The sequence below is a fragment of the Rhinolophus sinicus genome, chromosome 15 (assembly GCF_057876585.1).
Source record: "Rhinolophus sinicus isolate RSI-liver-muscle chromosome 15, RSI-T2T, whole genome shotgun sequence".
NCBI classification, from domain to species: Eukaryota; Metazoa; Chordata; class Mammalia; order Chiroptera; family Rhinolophidae; genus Rhinolophus; species Rhinolophus sinicus.
In genome coordinates this window covers 112,141,609-112,162,919 of record NC_142515.1, presented here as the reverse complement: position 1 = coordinate 112,162,919, position 21,311 = coordinate 112,141,609, and the positions used below count along the sequence as shown (strand labels likewise).

Genomic DNA, 21,311 nt, shown 5'->3' with positions numbered 1-21,311 from the left:
AAAATGCAGCCGGTTAGGCTTTTGTGTACAATAAGCCCCATGTATAACTATTTCAGAGGTCCTGCAGATCAGATTTGAAATCCAGTCTTGACATGGGTCAGTGACTCAGTGGTCTTTCAGATACCCCCTCAGGGCCAGCTATGGCAGGCCTGGCTTTCCAAACAGTTGAGTAAAAAAGGGAGGTCATCAGATTTTGGACAAGGTCAGTATGAACTTGCCAGAGCAAAGAAAAAAGATCCAGCAGGAATTAGGCTATTATCACCTCCATCATCCATGTGAAATGTCGCTTGACTGTGAATTGTACATCCTTTGTTTACAATCACAATAATTAACTAAGCAGGGTAGAAATGAGCTTGTCCTCCAAATTCCTGAGAACCACCTGGTCATTGGACTTGAAAAACTTTTAAACTAAGCTTTTTTTTTTTTTTTTTTAAAGAACTCTGTTAAAAGTTTAACCATAAAAGACAAGTAATCACCCCTCTCTCAAATTTAAGATTCTCGTCTCTAAAAATGATGCATATAAGTCTAACTGACAAAAGGAGGAAAGACATATGTATGTTATTTTATGCAACAAAAAGCTATATCCAATTTCTCTGAGCTAACATTTATTTCATGAAATGAGTCAGGTACTAAAATAAACTCTTAATGAAAGAGTTTAATCTTAACAATAACTTTACAAGGTAAGGTATCATCTCCGTTTTAAAAATGAACTAAGACTCAAAGAAGTAATTTGCCCAAGGTTACACAGCTGATTTATGATAAATTTGGAACTTAGATCAAAACTTTGAAGGCTGTGTGTCCTTAATCATCAAATAAGCATGGGCTCTACTCATACAGTACACCCAGTGCGAACATTTTAATTATAAGTTTTTAACATATATTCATGACATTTTAAAAAAGTAAACATAAACCTTTCATTCTTTCATAATTAGAAAACTAGTTCTCCTGAAAAGATATATTACACATGTGTAAAATGTATATACACTACATACGTAGTATTTATTATTTAATAAAAATTAATCAAAGGAATAATTTTTAAAATATGCTGTAATTATTACTCAAATATGAAGATAAGTAACTTTATCACCATTATTTGCAGACATGTGCATTTAATATATATCCCAACTTTGAGAAATTTCCCCGTGTCTTATTTTTAATCCGTATTACTTGTGCTACTTCTACAAGAAGAAGACTAAATCCACCTTGTATATCTGAAATCAAAAGCAGCATTTTGGCTTAACTAAATACTAATTATTTTCATTTCAATAATATCCACCCACCCCCACACCCACCCCCAGGCTCTCACAATTAAGAGGACGTTGCCTGTAAGACTCACTATGCTCCTGTGCAGTAATTCTCCTAAGATTCACAATGATAATGGCTGAATTTTACATGCTAAAATTCTAAAGCAAAATACGAGTTCTCAAACAAAATAGACATAAAACAAACGAGAACATTCTCACAAAAGATAGAAAGAAAGCAATGTTAAGTCTTACTGGATTATGTCAAACTTTTAGTTACATAATTCCTATCATGCTGGAAGACAGCAACTCATTAATTTCCAAAGTTACCACCGATTTTATTTGAGATTTCCTACTGATGACAGATAGCCTGCCGATTTTGTACACTGGACATTATAAAAATATTTCAAAATTAAAAAATATAAATTGTATTAAAAAACAAGCATCATATTTCCCTTGAAATATATCGAGATAAGAATTTGTGTATTGTGCCCTCTTTGTTTTCACCTCCCACCCTCCTATTTCAAGAGAGTTGTCCGGCATTTCCAGAACATGGGCAGGGTCCTGAGCAGAGGCCTCTTAAACACATCCTCTTTTTCTGTCTTTTGTGAAAGTCTAAGCAAACAGGAGAGATTATGGAAGGTGTCCAGGAGGAGCAGTGTCAAATGTTAGTATTTTTAGAAGCCAAAGAAAAGAGAGAACGGTTTCCCCAAGAGGTGGGAGGCAAGTTTTTCAAACTCTGCAATCAGCTTTCTTTCAGCCCAATGGGAAGGAGAGGGGATGAAGAGGTTAGGCTGGAAGCCAGGAGATGGTGAGTGGTGATCGGGGTCACTACTTGCACATATAGTGCATCTTACGAATTAGAAGGAGGCAACCCTTCTGGGCTAATGCAGCCCCGAGAGAACTCATTTTGGTGAGTGGAATACAGGCTGGATTTCTGCTCCTAACCTTTCCTTCAGTCAAACACCCTTACAGAGAGAACAACCTGCCCAACTGTGCATGGTGAACTTGTGATGGTACACTTAGGGAAGGTACCAGGGATTTTGGCATCAGCAAATATTTCTTAACCTAAGCTTGGTATAATCAGCAGAGCTGTCTGCTTCCAAAAGACCATGTGTCTTCGAGAGTAAGGATATGACAAGATGGAATCAAGATGTGAGGGCCAATTTTCTAGGTACCACATAAGGCTGAATCTCATTCAAGTCTTGGGAAAAGGAATGAGTGTGAATGAATTTCCCAGTAGCCGAATATGAAAAAGATTTGAATTCATTTGGGGCATTTCTTTTATACTTGAGTTGGTGGCTATGAATTTACATATATATATATTTCAATAATAAAAAAGTTACCAATATAGTTACTGATAATTATTTCTAGGAAAACAAAATGGTAGGAACAATTTAATATGGGCAAAAACAGAAATAGAATTTTTTTACTTTTGTGAAAAGAATGAAACTTTTTATAAGTTCCTCTTAATTGATTATTTAAGTCTTGGGTAGATACAAAGAGTGTTGTACATATTATCACCAACCCCCACCCCCTAAAAACACCCCACAAAAAACAAACAAACGAAATCATTTATTTAGTGTTTGCTCTTTGCAGAGAACTAAGAGAGGGTCTGGAATATAGTCATGTATTTTTACACCCCCCCCTTACTGATCACAGATCTAAATTGCTAAATAAGAGTGAAAGGGTCTATTTATTAGGGAGAAATTAGTTGTAGAAACAAACGGTACTCTAAAATTCAAGTGAAAATGATGTATAAATGGGTGGTCAGAGAAAGCTTTAGGGAAATGAACATAGTACACTGTATTTCTCTAATATAACACTTATCAAACTGTATTGTCTGTCTGCTTATGTCTCCCTCTAAATTGAAGGCTCCATGAGAGAAGACTTCATGTCTTCACTTCATTTTGTTCACCACTACACTTTCAAAGCCTAGACAGAGTGTGACACGTTAGGAGTTCAGTAAATATCTGTTGCCTGAATGATTTAAAAATAGTATTTAAACATAAAGATAAATAAGCAAAGGGAAAAAAAATGAAAACAGTTCTGACAAGGTAAATATTTTAACAAGAGGTACAGAGATTGAAACATTCATATCATTTGTTTCTAATGATCAATGAAGAACTATCCAATTGATTTAGAGAGGACTACATACATGAGGTGGAAAATAAAGTTGGAGACATAGGAAAGGTCAAGTACGCGAAGCCTTGAATTATTCAGGCTATAAGTTCAGCTTTTTTTTTCTATAAGAAAAAACTTTGTTTCCATAAGGGAATTTGAAAAATGAACATGAATTTAAAATACAACAAATGCTTCCAAGAAAACAACACTGAAGAGAAAGATTATGAAGAAGCTACATATAGTACAAAGGACATCATCAAATAACCCCAATTAAAGAGTGAGCTTATATAATTAAACCATATTACATCCTCATCATAAGGAAAACTGCATGAATGAATCAGTTGATAGCAGCTGAATACCCTCTTGAAATAAAAAGTAAACATGTTGAACTCAACTGAAGCATAACAACATGTGACAAAAGAAATAAATATACATACAGCTAAAATTTTACTATGGATGACAATGACATTCACATTGTACAGTGGAATTCCATCTTAATCCTAAAAGCATCTAGGAACCATGACTTGATATAATACCAAACATTATAGTTCAAAATTATCTCCTTTGACAGATGAAATTTAGTGACAGAGTCAAAGATTAAGTCTTTCTAATACTTCTAATGTACATTTACAAAGTGAAGTATGTTTTATATTCATCAGAAGAGAACTTTCAGCTCTGGATAAAAAACACATGTTCAGCAATTCTTTAAAACATCAGTAGAAAATGATAAGTAAACAACACTGACAGAAGACACAGATATTTACAATTTACATTTTCTCCTGACTTACTGACAATAATTTTAATTTCTATCACTTAATTAGGCAGATGGGTCTTAGAGGCAGGTAACATGGTCAAAATGTATTGTGTCATCTCCTAAAAGAAAAATCTGAAAGGTTCAACCAGAGGTTATACCACAGTTCAGGATAAGCCCATTGCTTTGATCATAAATCCCAAGGCTTTCATGGCATAATGACAAGGATTGGTTGTGACCACACATATGCTTTAGTTTTCTTTATTAAGGTATGATCCCCACTGATATGAATGACCTCTGCAGTGAGGCTGTATGATTCGCCTGCTAATAGTCACCAATTCTGTCCACTGAACTCAAACCATTACTTCAATAAGACCTGGGCAACCGTGACGAATACTTACCCATTAACCCAAAGAAACAATATAATCAAAATTGAAATAAAAGTACAGATGCTACCTCAGAGCTAAATTTAAATTTTTATTTTATTCGTACTAAAATGTGAAATCCTGACAACTCAAATATAAGCACAATAACAGGGTAAATAATTTAATGTACATTGCTTTGGGGAAATTGATGGTAATAAAGATGTGAAAGCAAAATTTTAACTTTTCACCATTGGAAAATGATACATTTATGAAAGAAAAAACGTAATATAAGCTTTCTTAATGAACGAAAAAAAGAGTAGATAAACAACATATTATGGAAAAAATATAAATGCTCTGATATCTTTTCACTTTCAAGCATTTATTTTGTTAGCTGATGAATGAAAACATTTAAAAAAAAACACACTCTGTCTAGGTTTTGTTTAGAGTTGAATTGTACCTAGAAGTTATTTTAAATGGACTGCATATCTGAAAGTTTTCAAGTTAATGCTTAAACTTACTTTCTCTTTATTTATAGATAAAATACTATTTTTTTTTTCTGTTTAGTAAAATAAACATAACTGCAATTTTTAAAATTGGAGAAGGAAAAATAATCTATAACCCTTCCAGACAGATCCAATAAATATTGTGTGGTTTTAGATATTATAAAACTGTCATTTCAAATATATTAAGAAAAACCATGGATTACAAACCAATAGATAATAGATAATCTATCTCAATCTAATATAGTAAGGAGAATAATTAGGTTTGAGTCTCATCTACTTAACTTACTGGTCACATGCCCTTAAATTAATTCAATTTTTCTGACTCTTACTCCTCTCAATTGCCATTTTTCAAACACAGGGTTATTGTGAGGCTAATATGAGATAATACAGAATTCCATATGCACATAGGATCTTATTACTATTATTATTATCATTAATGTGACCCGATTGCAATCCCAAATTGGAGACTCAACTTGCCCGATTCTGAAGGCCAACAGGACATTCAGTGAATTATGCCCATTCACTAAAGCATTTAACATAATTCTAAGGGCATTTAACAAAGTTTACTTGTAAAAATTAATGTGTCCACAAAAACACTTGAGACTTCATAATTCCTACTAAATAACTGTCGCATTTAAAACAAATTTATTATTTTTTTATTAGCAATGACAGTATGGCTTAACATGTCTCACTTTATGATGAATATTCTCAATATTTTATAGTTCTCTCCTGCTTTCAACACATTTTTCACTTCCATATTTGGACTGGACATTTTCACCGAGCCTTTTGCTGTTCCAGGCCCCTATCTTCAAGGAAAATGTAACTTGAGAAGAGATAAACATTCATAACGCAAACAACAGGTATACTGTAGCTGCCAGAAGAGAAGACATAAATTAAATGCCCACCTTAAATCCTTTCTGGAACAAGTTGTAAAATACACACATAGTGCTATGAGTACGGGTGAGACAGTGAATACCAGTGTCTATGAAAACATTAATGAACAGTCTACATTTTTAATTGAACAAAAATAGCATAAGATCACCAGTCAAAAAACAAATCACAGCTGATGTGTGTACATTTTTATAATTCAGGAAAACAGGAGCATTTTCTAAGTGCCTTAAAAATACTTTATTCCTGCCTAGAAACATATGAAGAAAAATCTTCAGTGTTTCAAGCAATCTTTACCAAAGAACAACAAAAAAAGATTCATTTAGACACAAAAGCAGAAAATTCAATGCTAAAAAAATTAGTACCGCACGTCCTCGAATAACATCATTTTGTTGAGGTGCAGAGGAACTTAACCCTTGTTTATATCAGTTAGCCGATGATAAAACAAGTTTTATTATATGGCATTTTGCTTCAAGTCACTGTTAACTAAGGACATACTGCACATGGGTAAGTATTTAACCCAGTGACACATGAAGGAGAAAAGGGTTAAAGAGATGTAGTGAAATCCACAAATCTGCAAGTTATGCATGAGTTATGCATAAAAACAAGAGTAAACAGATATGTATTTCACTTAGTGTGTTTTACAATGTTAAGAGAAGGGTGAGACAACTTGAGCACACTCGTGTGTGTGAAAGGGACAGAGCAACTGATGGAAAATAAGGGACTTGCAAAAAAATATATACAATAGAAAGAATGAGAGAAGGGGAGAAGGAAGGAGGGAAGGCAGGAGGGAGAAAGAGGTAGAAAGGAAAAGAGGGAGTACATACGCCAGAAATGTGTAAAGGGTGCATAGGAAAGCATACATTTAATTTGTCTTTCTTTAAGCATTAAAAAAACTGAATTATTTTAAAATGTCTGAAAAAAGTATAAATGTTAAAAATATTTTTACTAAGAAAATAAAGCTACTAAATAAAAGTTTAAGGTTCTTTTATTTTCACAAATGCATCAAGAAATATATTTCCAGCAATTATGTTTAACTGTAGCTAACCACTTTCTTATAAATGGCTAATGCTGATGCTATCAGCGTCCATGGGACGTATTATGGTAGACAGTGTGCTGATAGCAGAAAAAAGGAAGCTAACTTATCTTCAAATTATAAACCCCTGGGAGTTCGGAGGAGGTACAGGGCAAGTCAAAGGTCTCATGTTTTACAACTCTCACCAGACACAAATAAAATCATTCTATGATCACCTCCATTTTGCATTTTTATTTAACAAACATGTATGCACTTAAAACTACTAAGGGTTAATCTTTAAAGCTAAAACTAATTTTTGTAATTTCACTGACAGTCATTTATTTTTAAATTATTATTTAGTAATATCTTAGTATTTACTTGCATTCTATTTATTTAACTGTAAGTATCAAATATGCTGTGCGGACCCTAATTTCATAACTTAATAGAAATTTTACATTCCTCATTAACAATACACAATAAATTATAAGATCAGTTTTAAAATTGAATATCCAAGGTATGACCAGTGGCAAGATGTCCAAATGGACTTCTTTTGTAAAGCTGTAATAGTAAGCACTCAACCTGTCTTAATATGTTGCGTACGGATCACGAGAATCTTCACGAGGGATTTAAACCCCACCGTACGCAACGTGTTAATTGTAAAAACGTAGAAAATGCAATCAACTACTCTTAGTCAGCTTTCAGTTTTCTTACGGACAGAAAGCCCTTCCTCAAATATGAGCTGTTAGTAGCCCATTCCATGTGCTAGGAGCACATATCTATCCATTTGGGTTTGCTGTGCCCTTCTGGCCGAGGTGGCCGTACACTCTTCTTTCTCCTCAAACGACCTCTCTATTTTTCCCAGGTGCTTTCACTGATGCCTCTTTTTCTGACATCTTTCAATCTATTTATTCTTTCATTCTACCAATACTTACTGATTTCTAACTAAATGCAAGGCATGTTCTAAATGCTGAGGTTACAAAGTGGACGAAGCAAAAAGTCCCCATATTCATCGACCTCTAATGACGGAGACATAAAATAAATAAGCCACTACATATGTATCATGTCAAATAGTGGCAAGTATTGTGTAAAAAAAATAAGAGACGGGTTAAAGAGTGATTTTAGAGAGGGTGTTCAGTGTAAATCTTCGTGGAGAAGGTGACATTTAAGCAAAGACCTGAATGAAATGAGGGAACAGGAGAAAAAAATAACTGAGGGAAAGTGGCTCAGGCACAGAGAACATTTGATGCAATGCCACCCCAGTGGGAGTGGGCTTGGCATTTTTGAAGAAGAACAGCTGCCAAGGCCGGTGAGGCTGCAGCAGAGAAAGAGGAAAAATCAGAGAGGCAGCTGGATGATATAGGGCCTCAGTGGCTGCAGGAAGAATTCAAATTTTGTTCTGAGTAAGATGAGCAGTCATTGGAGGGATGTGATGTACAATACAGAAAGATTATTCTTGCTGTGCTGTATGGAGAAAACACCACGTGGGGAACAGTTTAGTGAGAAATTACAGCCACTTGGGCTAAGGCCCTAGTGATAGATGTGGTGATAACGGGTCAGGTTCTGGATATGTTAATACTGAAGGTTGAGAAGATGGACAGTGGGGTGTGTGTGAAAGGGAGGAATCAAAGATTCTAAGCTTTCTAAATGCCTGAGCAAACTCGCAAATGGTTCTTTTACTGCGATGACAAACACTGGCGGAAGAGAGGACTTTTTCTTGGGGAGTGGGGAGGAGGGCAAATGGAGAACATAAAGTTTGATATTGGACATGTTCAGTACAAAATGCCTCTGAGCTTCATATATAAGTCTAGACCTCAGGGAAAACCCATGAGATAAGATGTGATCGCCGAGGGAGCAAGTGTAGATGAAGAAGAGATCCAAAGAGTAAGCCCTGGGGTCCTCCAATGATTTGAGGTTTGAGAACAAGATAATCCAGTAAAGAACGCTGAGAAAAAAAGGTACAAAGATAAGCCAGGAGAAGGTGGCTCCTTATTTCAGAACGAAGTGAAGAAAACGTTACAAGGAAAATGCATCATTTCATTGTGTCAATTATGTTGACAGAGAATGAGAACTGAAAATGTGCTGGACAACAGGGAAGTTGTTCCTCAACAACTCTGACAAGACTGGTTTCAATAAAGTAGTGGAGAAGTCAACCAAAAGCCAATTCCTGGATAATGACTTTTAACCCATCCCTGGAATTCATCCCATTAGCTCTTTTACTAGTTGAAGAACTCAGTGTCTTTCCTTTTAAGCAACTATAATAGCCTCTTGACGTCTCTCCCTAACTCAAGCTCTCATCCTCTTCCCCCAGTCCCTGCATCTATTTTCCATACCGCTGCCCAGAGCTTCCTTTTATAATAGAGCTAATTGTGTGTTACTCCGGCTCAAAAAACCTTCTGTGCCTCCTCTTTGCCTATGAGGAGGTGGTAAACTACAGCCCCCAGGCCAAAAATGACCTGCCACCTAGTTTTATAAATAAGTTTTTACTGGAACTCAGTCACATTCATTGTCTACGTACTGCCTATGGCTGCTTTTGTGCCACAGTGGTGCTGGTGGGTAGCTGTGACAGAGACTGTAGAGTCAGTAAATGGAAAAATGTTATCTGGCTGTTTATAGAAAAAATTTGCTGATCTGATCTAGAGAATTAAGCCAAATATCTTTAGCATGCTAACACGGGCTTCACAGGAGACCACAACTGCCTTTTAGTAGCTCTCCTTGTTTGATGCTTCCTACACACCAAGTACATAAGACCAATTAGCAGACCAATAAAGCATTTCCCGATGTGCAAAGCATTTTCTCTAACTTTGTTCATGTCATTTTCCTTGCTCAGAATACTCTTCTACATTTCATCAAAGCATTCATTATTAAATTAATATTTAATTTAGTGGCTACTATGTTCCAGGCACCGTTTTAAGCTTTAGGGATAAACCAATGAGTGAAACACTCCAGAATTCATACTCCTGTGGAGCTAATGTTCCCGTGGGATAAGAAGAAACTAATGAATAAATGTATATACGTCAGATGGTGAGTCAGATGTGAAGAAAAAAAATCAAATTGGGGAGTGAGAGTGCGTAGGGTGAGGGGTGTAACTGACTAGAGAGGACAGAGAAGGCCTTACTCAGGTAACATTTGTGTAGAGACTTGAAAGGGTTGAAGAAATAAATCCATAAGAATTTCTGGAGGAATTTTTTAGATAAAAGAAAAAGTTACAGCAAAAGTTCTGAGCTGGGAAGATACCTACAGTAGTTGAATACCAAGGAGGTCCTGTTTCCTTAGAACAGAATGAGCAAGGAGGCAAACAGTGTAATAAGAGGTCAAGAGGTAATAGGATTTTGGAGGGGAGTGTAGGCAGGACAGCGTCTTATACTGTAAGGACTTCAGCTTTTACTCTCATCTGGGAAACCATTTGCTAAGATGAGAAGAGCAGGTCTGAAGGAATACAGACCAGGAATTTGTTTTTGAATGTGTTAAGTTGGAGATGCATTTTACATGTTCAAATGGAGATGCTGGGGACAGAGTCAGGTATCAGGAGAAATGCACAGACTGGAGACATAAATTCAGGAGGTTTGTTAAGACTCCTTTGCATCGTTTAAGATACAACTCAAATATCACCTGTTCTGTGAAGTCATTTACAACTCCATCCCCCCTCATCAGGATTCATTACATTTTGTGTATATCTTACTGTAGCAGCTATCACTGTCTAATCTGTACTGAAAATAGTTTTATGTATACCTGTCTTTCTCACCTGGAGATGTGAAGAACTTTGTTTATGATAACTGTTTCACCCCAAGTGCTCTCTACTATGTATTGCATATAATAAGTGATAAATGCTGGCTTAACTGTGTTTTGGGGGATTTTAATTCACCCGTCATAGAAAGTTTTCTCCCTGAAGGCAGGGAGCTAGATACCAGTGCCCTCACTAAACCTGCTGTTCTGTGTTCTCTACACACACGCCCAAGTCAAATCTAATTTCTTTCTCTCTCTCTTTCTCACCTTACAAGACAAATCAATCTCCAAATCCTTACCATTCTAACTTTCAAAATATGCCTTAAGTTCACCCACATTTTTCTTGTAGCGTTGCCACTATTAGTTTAAGCTTGCACTCACTGCCGTGGCTAATTCCTGGAGCAGCTTACAGACCGTCTCCACTTTGCTTGTAGTGTAATACATACTCAAACACCAACCACGGTGATCTCTTAGAGCCACAAAGCCTGTTCCTATCTCTCTGTGCTCCCACCCTCCCATGTCTCCCTACTGCTCCAAAGGCCCAACGTGACCGGTCCTGGATTTCCTCTTCCCTTTTCTCTTTATTTCAGGTTCTGTATCTATGAGCACACAGAGCTCTTATTATACTGAATTGCTGGGATTGTCTTATTGTCAGTATGTCCCTTTGTGCAACAGTTCATTGAAGGCAATGTCTGTGTTTTATTTTGCGCTGTATCAATCTGACCTCATAGTACACAGATTCAATTAAAATAAAAACGTAAAAATTAAATGCTATCTGAGAACTCCAACAAACTTTTTATTCTCATTTCACTTCTAACACAGGTTATTTTAGCAATATATTATTGCACTAAATTCAGAGCTTCTGGAGAAATACGATTCTCCAGTAAGCTCCCTTTGAGATTCATTCAGTACTTGTCCCCATTCTAAAACAATGAACCTAGGTGACATTTATGACTCCTTCCACTCTATCCAGATTGTTAATCATTCTATAGGAGAGAAGGAAAAGAGTTGAAACTGTAGTAAGTCATTGTGTTTAATCATTAGATTGAATTTATTGGCACTAAAGGTATGTGAAATAAGCATGCTGCCCCTCGAGATTGGGGTGGAGGGAAATCGATGACAATGAACTGCCTAGAAAAGCTTATCTACATATTTGCCTAATATGTAGATATATGACTGCCTAGTCAAATTCATCCAAGTTTTATGCGTGTGTGATTTGTTCCTCAAAATTTAGTCATAATGGTTCAGGCTGAAGACAGTTATCCATTTTGCATCTCAGTTTCTACACTTAAGTGAATATTTTATGGTTTTTTTTTCCTTTTCCTTTCTTAATTAAATTTATTGGGGGTGACATTGGCTAATAAAATTACATAGGTTTCAAGTGTACAATTCTGTAATACATCATCTACATAATGCATTGTGTGTTCACCACACAGTCAGTTCTTCCATCACCATATATTTGACCCCCTTGAACCTCTTCTACCATCCCCCACCTTCCCCTCTGGTAACCACTAAACTATTGTCTGTGTTTAAGAGTTTCTGCTTGTTTGTCTTGTGCGTTTGTTGCTTTCAGTTTTTTATATACCACATAGAAGTGAAATCATGTAGTTTTGGACTTTTTCTGACTTATTTTGCTTAGCATGATAATCTCAAGATCTATCCATGTTGTCACAAATGGCAGCATTTCACCTTTTCTAATGGCTGATTAATATCCCATTGCATATATGCACCACATCTGCTTTATCCAGTCATCTATTAAAGGAAACTTCAGTTGTTGCCATGTCTTGGCAACTGTAAAAAATGCTGCAATGAACATAGTGGTACATGTTATCCTTACGGATGTTTTCAAAATTTTTTTGTACATTTCCAAAAGAGAGATTGCTAGGTAATAGATAATTCTATTCTTCATTTTTTGAGGAACTTCTATACAGTTTTCCATAGTGGCTGTATCAATTTGTAGTCCCACCAACAGTGTATGAGGGTTCCTTCTTCTCCACAGCCTCTCCAACACTTGTTATTCTTTGTCTTGTTAATAACAGCCATTCTAACAGGTGTGAGGTGGTATCTCCTTCTAATTTTGATTTGCATTTCCCTAAGAGTTAGTGAAGTTGGGCATCTTTTCATATATCTGCTGGCTGTCTTCCTGTGAGATGTATCTGCTCAGGTATTCTGTCCATTTTTTTAATTGGGTTGTTTGGGGTTTTGTTGTTGTTGTTGTTGAGTTGTATGAGTTCTTTATATATTTTGAATATTAGCCTCTGTTTGGAGGTGTCATTTGCAAATATCTTCTCCCATTCGGTTTTCTGCCTTTTTGTTTTGCTGATGGTTTCTTTTGCTGTGCAGAAGCTTTTTGGTTTGATATAATCCATTCACTTATTTTTGTTTTTACTTCCCTTGCCTTTGAAGTCTCTTTAAAATCTCTTTAAACCCAAGGTCCATAAGTTTAGAATCTATGCTTTCTTCTATGCAATTTGTTATTTCAGGTCTTATATTTAGGTCTCTGATCCATTTTGAATTAATTTTGGTATATGGTGACAGGTAACAGTCTAGTTTCTTTTGCACATGGCTTTCCAATTTCCCCAGTACCATTTATTGAAGAAGCTTTCTTTTCTCCATTATATGTTTTTGGCTCTTTGTCAAAAATTATTTGCCCACATATATGTGGGTTTATTTCTGGGTTCTTGATTCTGTTCCATTGTTCAGTGTGTCTGTTTTTTTGCCAATACCATGAGGTTTTGATTATTGTCACTTTATAGTATAATTTGAAGTCAGAGAGTATAATACCTCTTGCTGTATAAGTGAGTTTTTAAGACTTGAAACATAGAATCTGCTGGGGATTCGAAATTATTATTTATCACAGTGATGGTTCTCCAACCCAATTTTAGCACTTTCTACTTCATTCCTCAGGATTACCTATTATTGCTACTATCTGTAAGTTCGTATTTGCATAAAAATATGGGAAAACCATTGCTCAAAGAGGATGAAAGGACTTAAATCCATCCGTATTGGTTAGAAAAGCAAGTAGGTTCCCACAAAGTTAGTCCTGAAGAAAATGTTGGTGGCTCTGATCACAATGAAATTATATTTAAGAATGAAGCTATACTTCTCATCAGGCTCCAATCAACTTGACAGTTGGAATTTTAAATTCTTTTATTTTTTAAAAATTTTCCCTTAACCTTGTACTCTACTTCTTCATAAAGATGACCTGCTAGAAAGCTAGAGATTAAGTAACACAATAGCAAAAGCTGAATTCTAGTATTGTCTAGTAATTGGGAATACTTTATGAAAGTCTACTGGGGCATTCAAACGAAAGCGAGATGGATTTAAGTCATTATTTGAGAGAGAAAAAAAAATAATGAGAAAAATAAGGAAGGAAAAAAGTAAAGAAGTTCATGTGAGTTTTATTTTTAATGCTGTGGCTGTTTTGCGTGGGTTTATCTATTTTTACACAATTTTAAGGAAAGTGTTTGAGAAAATGGAACCAGACATGTACTAATTAAATAATCTTGAAACAAAAAGATTGAGATTTCAGAAAAAGAGACAACAAAACTACAAGGACCTATCCTGTCTAACAAAGCATTAAGCCGGAATGTCTAGTACTAAGACAGAAAGCAATTTGAAGATATCCATTACCTCTCTATTATACAGCAGGGAAAAATAGAATTCAACAATTATTAAATCTGTCAAGTATTGATTTGTTACCTAATATCCATTTCAAAATTATCAACTAATGATTCTTAAAGTGTATGATATACAATTTCAAGAGTATTTCAAAGTACATTATTGATGATTGTCAAAAAACCCTTTGATCTGTGTGTCTGTTTTTCTGCCAGTACCATACTGTTTTGATTATTGTTGCCCTGTAGTACAAGCTAAAGTCAGGGAGTGTGATACCTCCATTGCTCTTTTTCCTTAGGATTGCTTTGGCTATTCGGAGTCTTTTGTGGTTCCGTATAAATCTGATGATCTTTTGTTCTATTTCTTTAAAAAATGCAATTGGGATTTTGATGGGGATTGCATTAAATCTGTATGTTGCTTTGGGTAATATGGCCATTTTAACTATGTTGATTCTTCTAATCCATGAACACGAATGTCTTTCCATTTTTTTGTGTCTTCTTCAATTTCTTCTAAAAATGTCTTATAGTTTTCAGTATATGGTCTTTCACATTCTTGGTTAAGTTTATCCCTAGGTATTTTATTCTTTTTGCTGCAATTACAAAAGGAATTTTTTTTATTTCTTTTTCTGAGATTTCATTGTTAGTATATAGGAATGCAATGGGCTTTTGTACATTGATTTTGTAGCCGGCAACTTTACTGTATTCATTTCTTGTTTCTAATAGCTTTTTGGTGGAGTCTTTAGGGTTTTCTATATCTAGCATCTTGTCATCTGCAAAAAGTGACAATTTAACTTCTTCATTCTCAATTTGGATGCCTTTTATTTCTTTCTCTTCCCTGATTGCTCTGTCTAGGACTTTCAATACTACTGTGCTTCCCCAAAAGTAAGACCTAGCAGGACCATCAGCTCTAATGCGTCTTTTGGAGCAAAAATTAATATAAGACTCGGTCTTATTTTAATATAAGAATGGGTATAATATAATATAATGTAATATAATCATACCAGGTAAAATATAATATAATACCGGGTCTTCTACTAATTTTTGCTCCAAAAGATGCATTAGAGCTGATGGCCCGGCTAGGTCTTACTTTCGGGGAAACATAGTTTGTTGAAAAGTAGAGGTGATAGGAGACAGCCCTGTCGTGTTCCTGATCGTACAGCAAAGGGCTTCAGTTTTTCACTGTTAATTATGATATTAGTGAAGGCTTTGTCATATACGGCCTTTATTATATTGAGGCATTTTCCTTCTATACTCATTTTATTAAGTGTTTTAATCATAAACAGATGTTGTATCTTGTCAAACGCTTTTTCTGCATCTATTGATATAATCATATGATTTATGTCCTGTATTTTGCTTATGTGATGTATCACATTGATTGATTTGCATATGCTGAACCATCCTTGTGCCCCTGGGGTGAACCCCACTTGGTCACGATGTATAATCTTTTTAATGCATTGTTGTATTCGATTTGCTAGAATTTTGTTTAGGATTTTTGCATCTGTGTTCATCAGAGATACTGGTCTGTAATTTTCTTTTTTGTGTGTTATTCTTACCAGGTTTTGGTATCAGGGTAATGTTGGCCTCATAAAATGAGTTAGGGAGTATTGTCTCTTCAATTTTTTGGAAGCGTTTGAGTAGGACAGGTATTAGATCCTCTCTCAAAGTTTGGTAGAATTCACTAGTGAAGCCATTTATGGTGGCCAAGACATGGAAACAATCAAAGTGTCCTTCAATAGACGATAGGATAAAGATGTTGTGGTATATGTATACACAATGAAATACTATTCTGCCATAAGAAAAGATGAAATAGTACCATTTGTGACAACATGGATGGATCTTGAGGTTATTATGCTGAGTGAAGTAAATCAGACAGAAAAAGTCAAGAACCATATGATTTCACTGATATGTGGTACATAAAACTGAAAACAAAAGAACAAGACAAACAAGTGAAGAAACAAAAACTCATAGACACAGACAATAGTTTAGTGGTTACCAGAGGGTATGAGGGTGGGGGATGGGAGATGAGGATAAAAGGGATCAAATATATGGTGATGGAAGGAGAACTGACTCTGGGTAGTGAACACAATGTGATATATAGATGGTGTATTACAGAATTGTACACCTGAAATCTATGTAACTTTACTAACAATTGTCACCCCAATAAACTTTAAATAAAAAAGAAATTCCTATTAGATGTCCCAATATAAGATTATTTCCACATATGATGAAATCTTTTATATAAGCAGTGCTATACTATATAGTAAGATAAAGTATGTGAATACAATTTATAGACTATAAAGTACCATACTGAAGAGTAAAATATAATTATCGTTACACTGAATTTTTTTAAAGTACTCTATAGTAACATAAACATCAGTAATGTAACTTTTCCTTTGTTGAACCCCAATATATCTTATATGGTACTTATCACTGTCTCACAAATAGTACAATTATTTATATATAAGTCATATGTCTTTATGATACTATAAGGACCTAAACAACCATAGGCATATCTCATTATATTCAATAGCTTCTAACGCCAGTACCTTGCAGAAAGAGACTCTATGTCATGAAAATAAAATACTGTACTTCTGAGGGTAGAAGCTAAAGTCGAGTAAGGATTATGTCAGCTACTGTGCAAAGTTTTTGATCTTTTATAGTAGTAAACGTAGAGATAGGAGAACTCTGATTTCTCCTCAATAATAATGTGATCCTATATCAAGCAGAGTCAGGTACGCATTGAGAAGTGGCAGCAAGTAAAATATGATTACCTATAGAGACAAGAGATCTCTGAAATAAAGTCTGAGGTTTTTCACATAGCATTTTTCTGACTATATTAATTTTATTCACTGAGTTTGGAATGTCACTGAGAATGCTGCCTTACATCCACACTACATTTTTCCTTTAAAAAAAATGATTCCAAGGAAGGGGAAAAAACAACCAATCCATAACCAAAAAAAAACGACAGAGAGAGAAGACAGACATGCATACAGACATGGAGACAGACACAGAAGAGAGAGAGACAAATTCTGTACAGTGTTTCTTGGCCACTTAAAAAGACCTTATTCTTTGAGGCTTATCTTCAGTAAATAGGACTGTACTGCAAAAGAGGAATTGTCCACATTCATTCAACAAGGAACACATTGGCAATAATAACTGTAAAATGAAACATTTCTATACCTTAATATCAGATGTATCACGCTGACTGTTTCGCCAAGCTCTGGAAATTGATGAAAAAGTTCTATCTGCATGATCAAATTTCCCTCCTTGCAAATTTAGGAAATAAGTTGTGAAAGGTTCCTAAAAAATAAAGCATTAAAAAAAAATCCATACCTTCCTTAATGCATAAAAATGTGATTTTTATAAATCTTTATATCTAAATACTTCAATGACTGATAGCTATTAGCCAGTAATACATACGAGGAATAAACCGGGAATGCTATCTAAATTATTACATTAATGTTCTTAAAATATTTTTGTTTCAGAAGACAATATCCTAAATATGTTACGTGCAACATTTTTCATACACTCTTCCTTTCCAAGAACAATTTATTAATAACACTCAGACATAAATTAGATTGCATTTTTTCTTAATACAGGGAAATAATCCAATATGTTATTTTCCTATTGTTATGGCTCAATATTTAATTTATGATTAAGAAAAGAAAAATGTTTGGAAGATTTAAAAGCCTCCTCTTAGTTAAAGAACACTTAAACACATATTAGTGGATAATTGCTTGAAATTAGCTAAGCACTATAAATTACTTCTAGGATTTATGTCTGCCTGTACCCTTCCAACAAGCTTTAATTAATGATGTGCTGCTAATGCTTTCCCAAAGAAATTACCTTCTAGTAGATGAATCACCTTTCAATTTTACAGAAACATTTCTTGTTTAACCAATATATTATCAATACATGGCAGCTGGGTATAACCTACAAACGTACCTTATTCCATTTGGAGCAACTGAAGCTCCAAAATATACGAATATACATGTGTTAATGAAATCTTATTTCTTATTTTAATAGACTACATTTGAATATAATTTATGTTACAATTTAGAATCTGGTGAGATATCAACCATTTGATGAGGCAAATTTAGGGAAAAAAATTCACACAATTCAAGATGAAATATTTTTAAGGCAATTCTATAGTAATAGGTTATAAAACACACACCATATAGGAGACAGAGATACTTTAATTAGAACCTTAATCATCGAAAAAAAATTTAGCCTTCAAAAAAGATGCTGATGAATTTTAATCACTGCATATTCTCCACAACACTAAATTCATTTATGCATAGTTTATTATTCAAATTTAACTTACTATTCTTAGCAGCCATGCAAGAACAAAACTTGCAGTTGAGTAATGAGTACCATAGTGGAACTTTGGAACTTGATCGTCTTCCCATGATTCATAACGTTCTGCAAAGAATGCTGCTCTCTTTGGATTCAAAGCACCTACTGGCTGTCAATGGGGAAGAAAAAAAAATAAACAAGAACCCATAAATGTAAGCGTGCTTTATTTCTTTCACTCTCAAATGTTGTCCTATTAGCAAGTTTGAAAGTGAATTTTAAAAATATATTTACTATTTAAGCTATAACATAGTGGTACATTCAGAGACTAGATGGAAAGCAAACTTATTTTCAATGCAGGTTCAACATATATATACAAATGGATGGAGAAACCTGCCATTTCTCAACAAGTCTAGTTTTTGTTGAACAAAGGTCTTTTATCAGCCTATAACAAGCTTTTTCATAAAGACAATTATATGAAGTGAATATTAGCTACATAATACTTTGAAAAGCACCTATAAAATCCTATTTAGTTAATTAGAAGCAACAACCAGAATCTTGAAGCTAGAGGATTAATTTATAAAATAGGGTCTGAAAAGAGGAAGAAATAAAATTGGGGGGAGTGAGAAGGCGTGCAAGGAGGAGACTGTGTGAAAGGAGGATTAAATGTAAACCTAGGGATTTCTACTAGTATGAGTGAAACCAGAATTTGGAGGATAAAAACATGCCTGCATGAAGTATAAAAAAAATACATAACACAGAAAGAAAAGCAGGCGGATTTCAAGCTTATACAGAAAAACAATACATTACAGCAGAGGTCCCCAAACAGCATAGCAAAGTGGTGAAGAACCCGGGCTTACTGGGGTAGTAATAGTATCCAGCCAGAAGGTTGTTTTGGAAAATGAGTCAGTACATGTACAGCCCTACAAACCATGCCTGTCGACATTCAATGAATGCTATTATTTTAAGATTATCTTTCAGAATTAGGGTAAAATTTGAATACAACCATAGCCTGTAAAGCCACAGAACACTGCTTGGCAAAAGATAAAAATCTTCATAAACGTTAGCTGGTATCCTTATTGCTGCTGTTATTATTCAGGGAATACATGAACAGTATGCAAAATTCTATGTGACTGTGCACACATAGATTTCCTTAGGGAAGATAAACAGGGTGTTTCTAAGACTCTCAAAGGGTCCTAAGGGCTCAAGGAATGTTAAGATCAACTGCTTTAAGTAACAATTCATTCTCATAAAAACAAACAAACAAACAAAAAACACTCTGCTATCTACAAAATGTCTATTGGTACGTACCAATTAACTGGGAGGAAAAATGATGTGTCAGATTACTTTCTTTAATGAAAACCTGTGAGTTAGTCACCCTTCATTTATAAGAGATAGAAAATATCTGATTATTTATGGGGGAAATATTCAACTAAAAATGTTAAAATATTGGTTCAAAAATAGATGTATTTAGAAATAATGAGGCAATGTTAAACTAGTTTTTAAACTGCTTTTCATGTTAACATGTGATTTTAAGCAACATTTTACATTCATCATTTGGCTATCTTTCTTAAATTGTTAACTATGTTTTCAAAACTACTATTTATTTTTAATACCGTTCTCTTCCAATACCTTGGTTCTTTCTAATCAACCTTTGATTTTAAGCCACTTTTTACTTTACAAGCAAATTTTTAAAAATCTTTAGCTGATTACTATTTTAATCAGTATTACAGTATACTAATTTAAAATGTCATGCTTTAAAGCATTAGTTTCTGCACAAAAGAATTAAATCTGATTTACTAAATCTATGCCAGCTAAGAATGGAACTGACTCCAAGAAATCATTGTTACAGAACCAATTTGGAATGCCTTTAAATGGATTTTAGTTACTGTCCCTAAAGACTGAGCCATGCAAAAGGAAAGAAAGAAGAAATACAATCATTGGAAGACAAATTATATGAATTAAAAATAGAATCAATGCTCCTTTTGTATGGTTCTGCAGCATATTAAGTATTCAATTTATCTGCTCCTATTTTTATTACTCTCCAAATAAGTACACCCCAAAATCAATAGTTATAGAATCACGTTTCTTGAATATAATGCTAAAACCAATTAGGATTGATTTCACTCGCATCTAAAAAAAAAATAGCATCACACAGAGATCCATATAGGTAGAACCCACAGTATTGATTCTGGCTGTTATTGTTACAGTTGGTTTCTGAAGCCTGCTACAGGACAGCTGTCAAGACATACCACATTTATTTGCAAGCATATAAAAAAGAAATCCCCGAATAAAAGAAGGTTAAAAAAAAAAAAAAAAAAGACCAGTGGAGCTGTGCAATGACAATGATACACTATCAGCTTACTCAGAGAAGTTACAGTGGGAATACACACATTGAATTATACATTACGCGAAAGCACTGATTTATTGTGGTAATAACATCCACCTCATTAAAAGATTCTGCTTTGCTGCAGTAGGAAGGCTACATATTGTTTACTGCTATAAATTAATGGCAGTGCAAAGAAGACTGTGGAACCGTCCTAACAATAGATCTGTAATGACAGTGCTGTATATCACAGCTTCCTCAGCAGCTTCATAATAAAATGGAGACAATGTATTGAGCTAATACATTCTACCATGCTGGCCCATATTTTTCTGACAACTGCTTTAAAAGATGAGCTGAATCCAACTATGTTATAATGCTGCAAAACATTTAACTAAGCAAGAGTATGTCATACACCAAAGTGCATCATAGCATTTTTAAAACATTGTCTAAATCAGCATTTCAAGA

At 34.6% G+C, this 21,311-nt stretch overlaps 1 protein-coding gene across 2 annotated transcripts in view; it reads right to left on the bottom strand.

Moving 5' to 3' along the window:
* Positions 1–21,311, bottom strand: part of LRBA (LPS responsive beige-like anchor protein) — a 561,748-nt gene that overhangs the window by 127,019 nt on the left and 413,418 nt on the right. For both annotated transcript variants that reach the window (XM_019722880.3, XM_019722903.3), the window contains exons 45-46: positions 18,552–18,692; positions 17,408–17,527 (exon numbers count right to left, since the gene is read on the bottom strand). In XM_019722880.3, the coding sequence (XP_019578439.3) occupies positions 17,408–17,527; positions 18,552–18,692 (261 nt within the window). The remainder of the gene's footprint in view (positions 1–17,407; positions 17,528–18,551; positions 18,693–21,311) is intronic.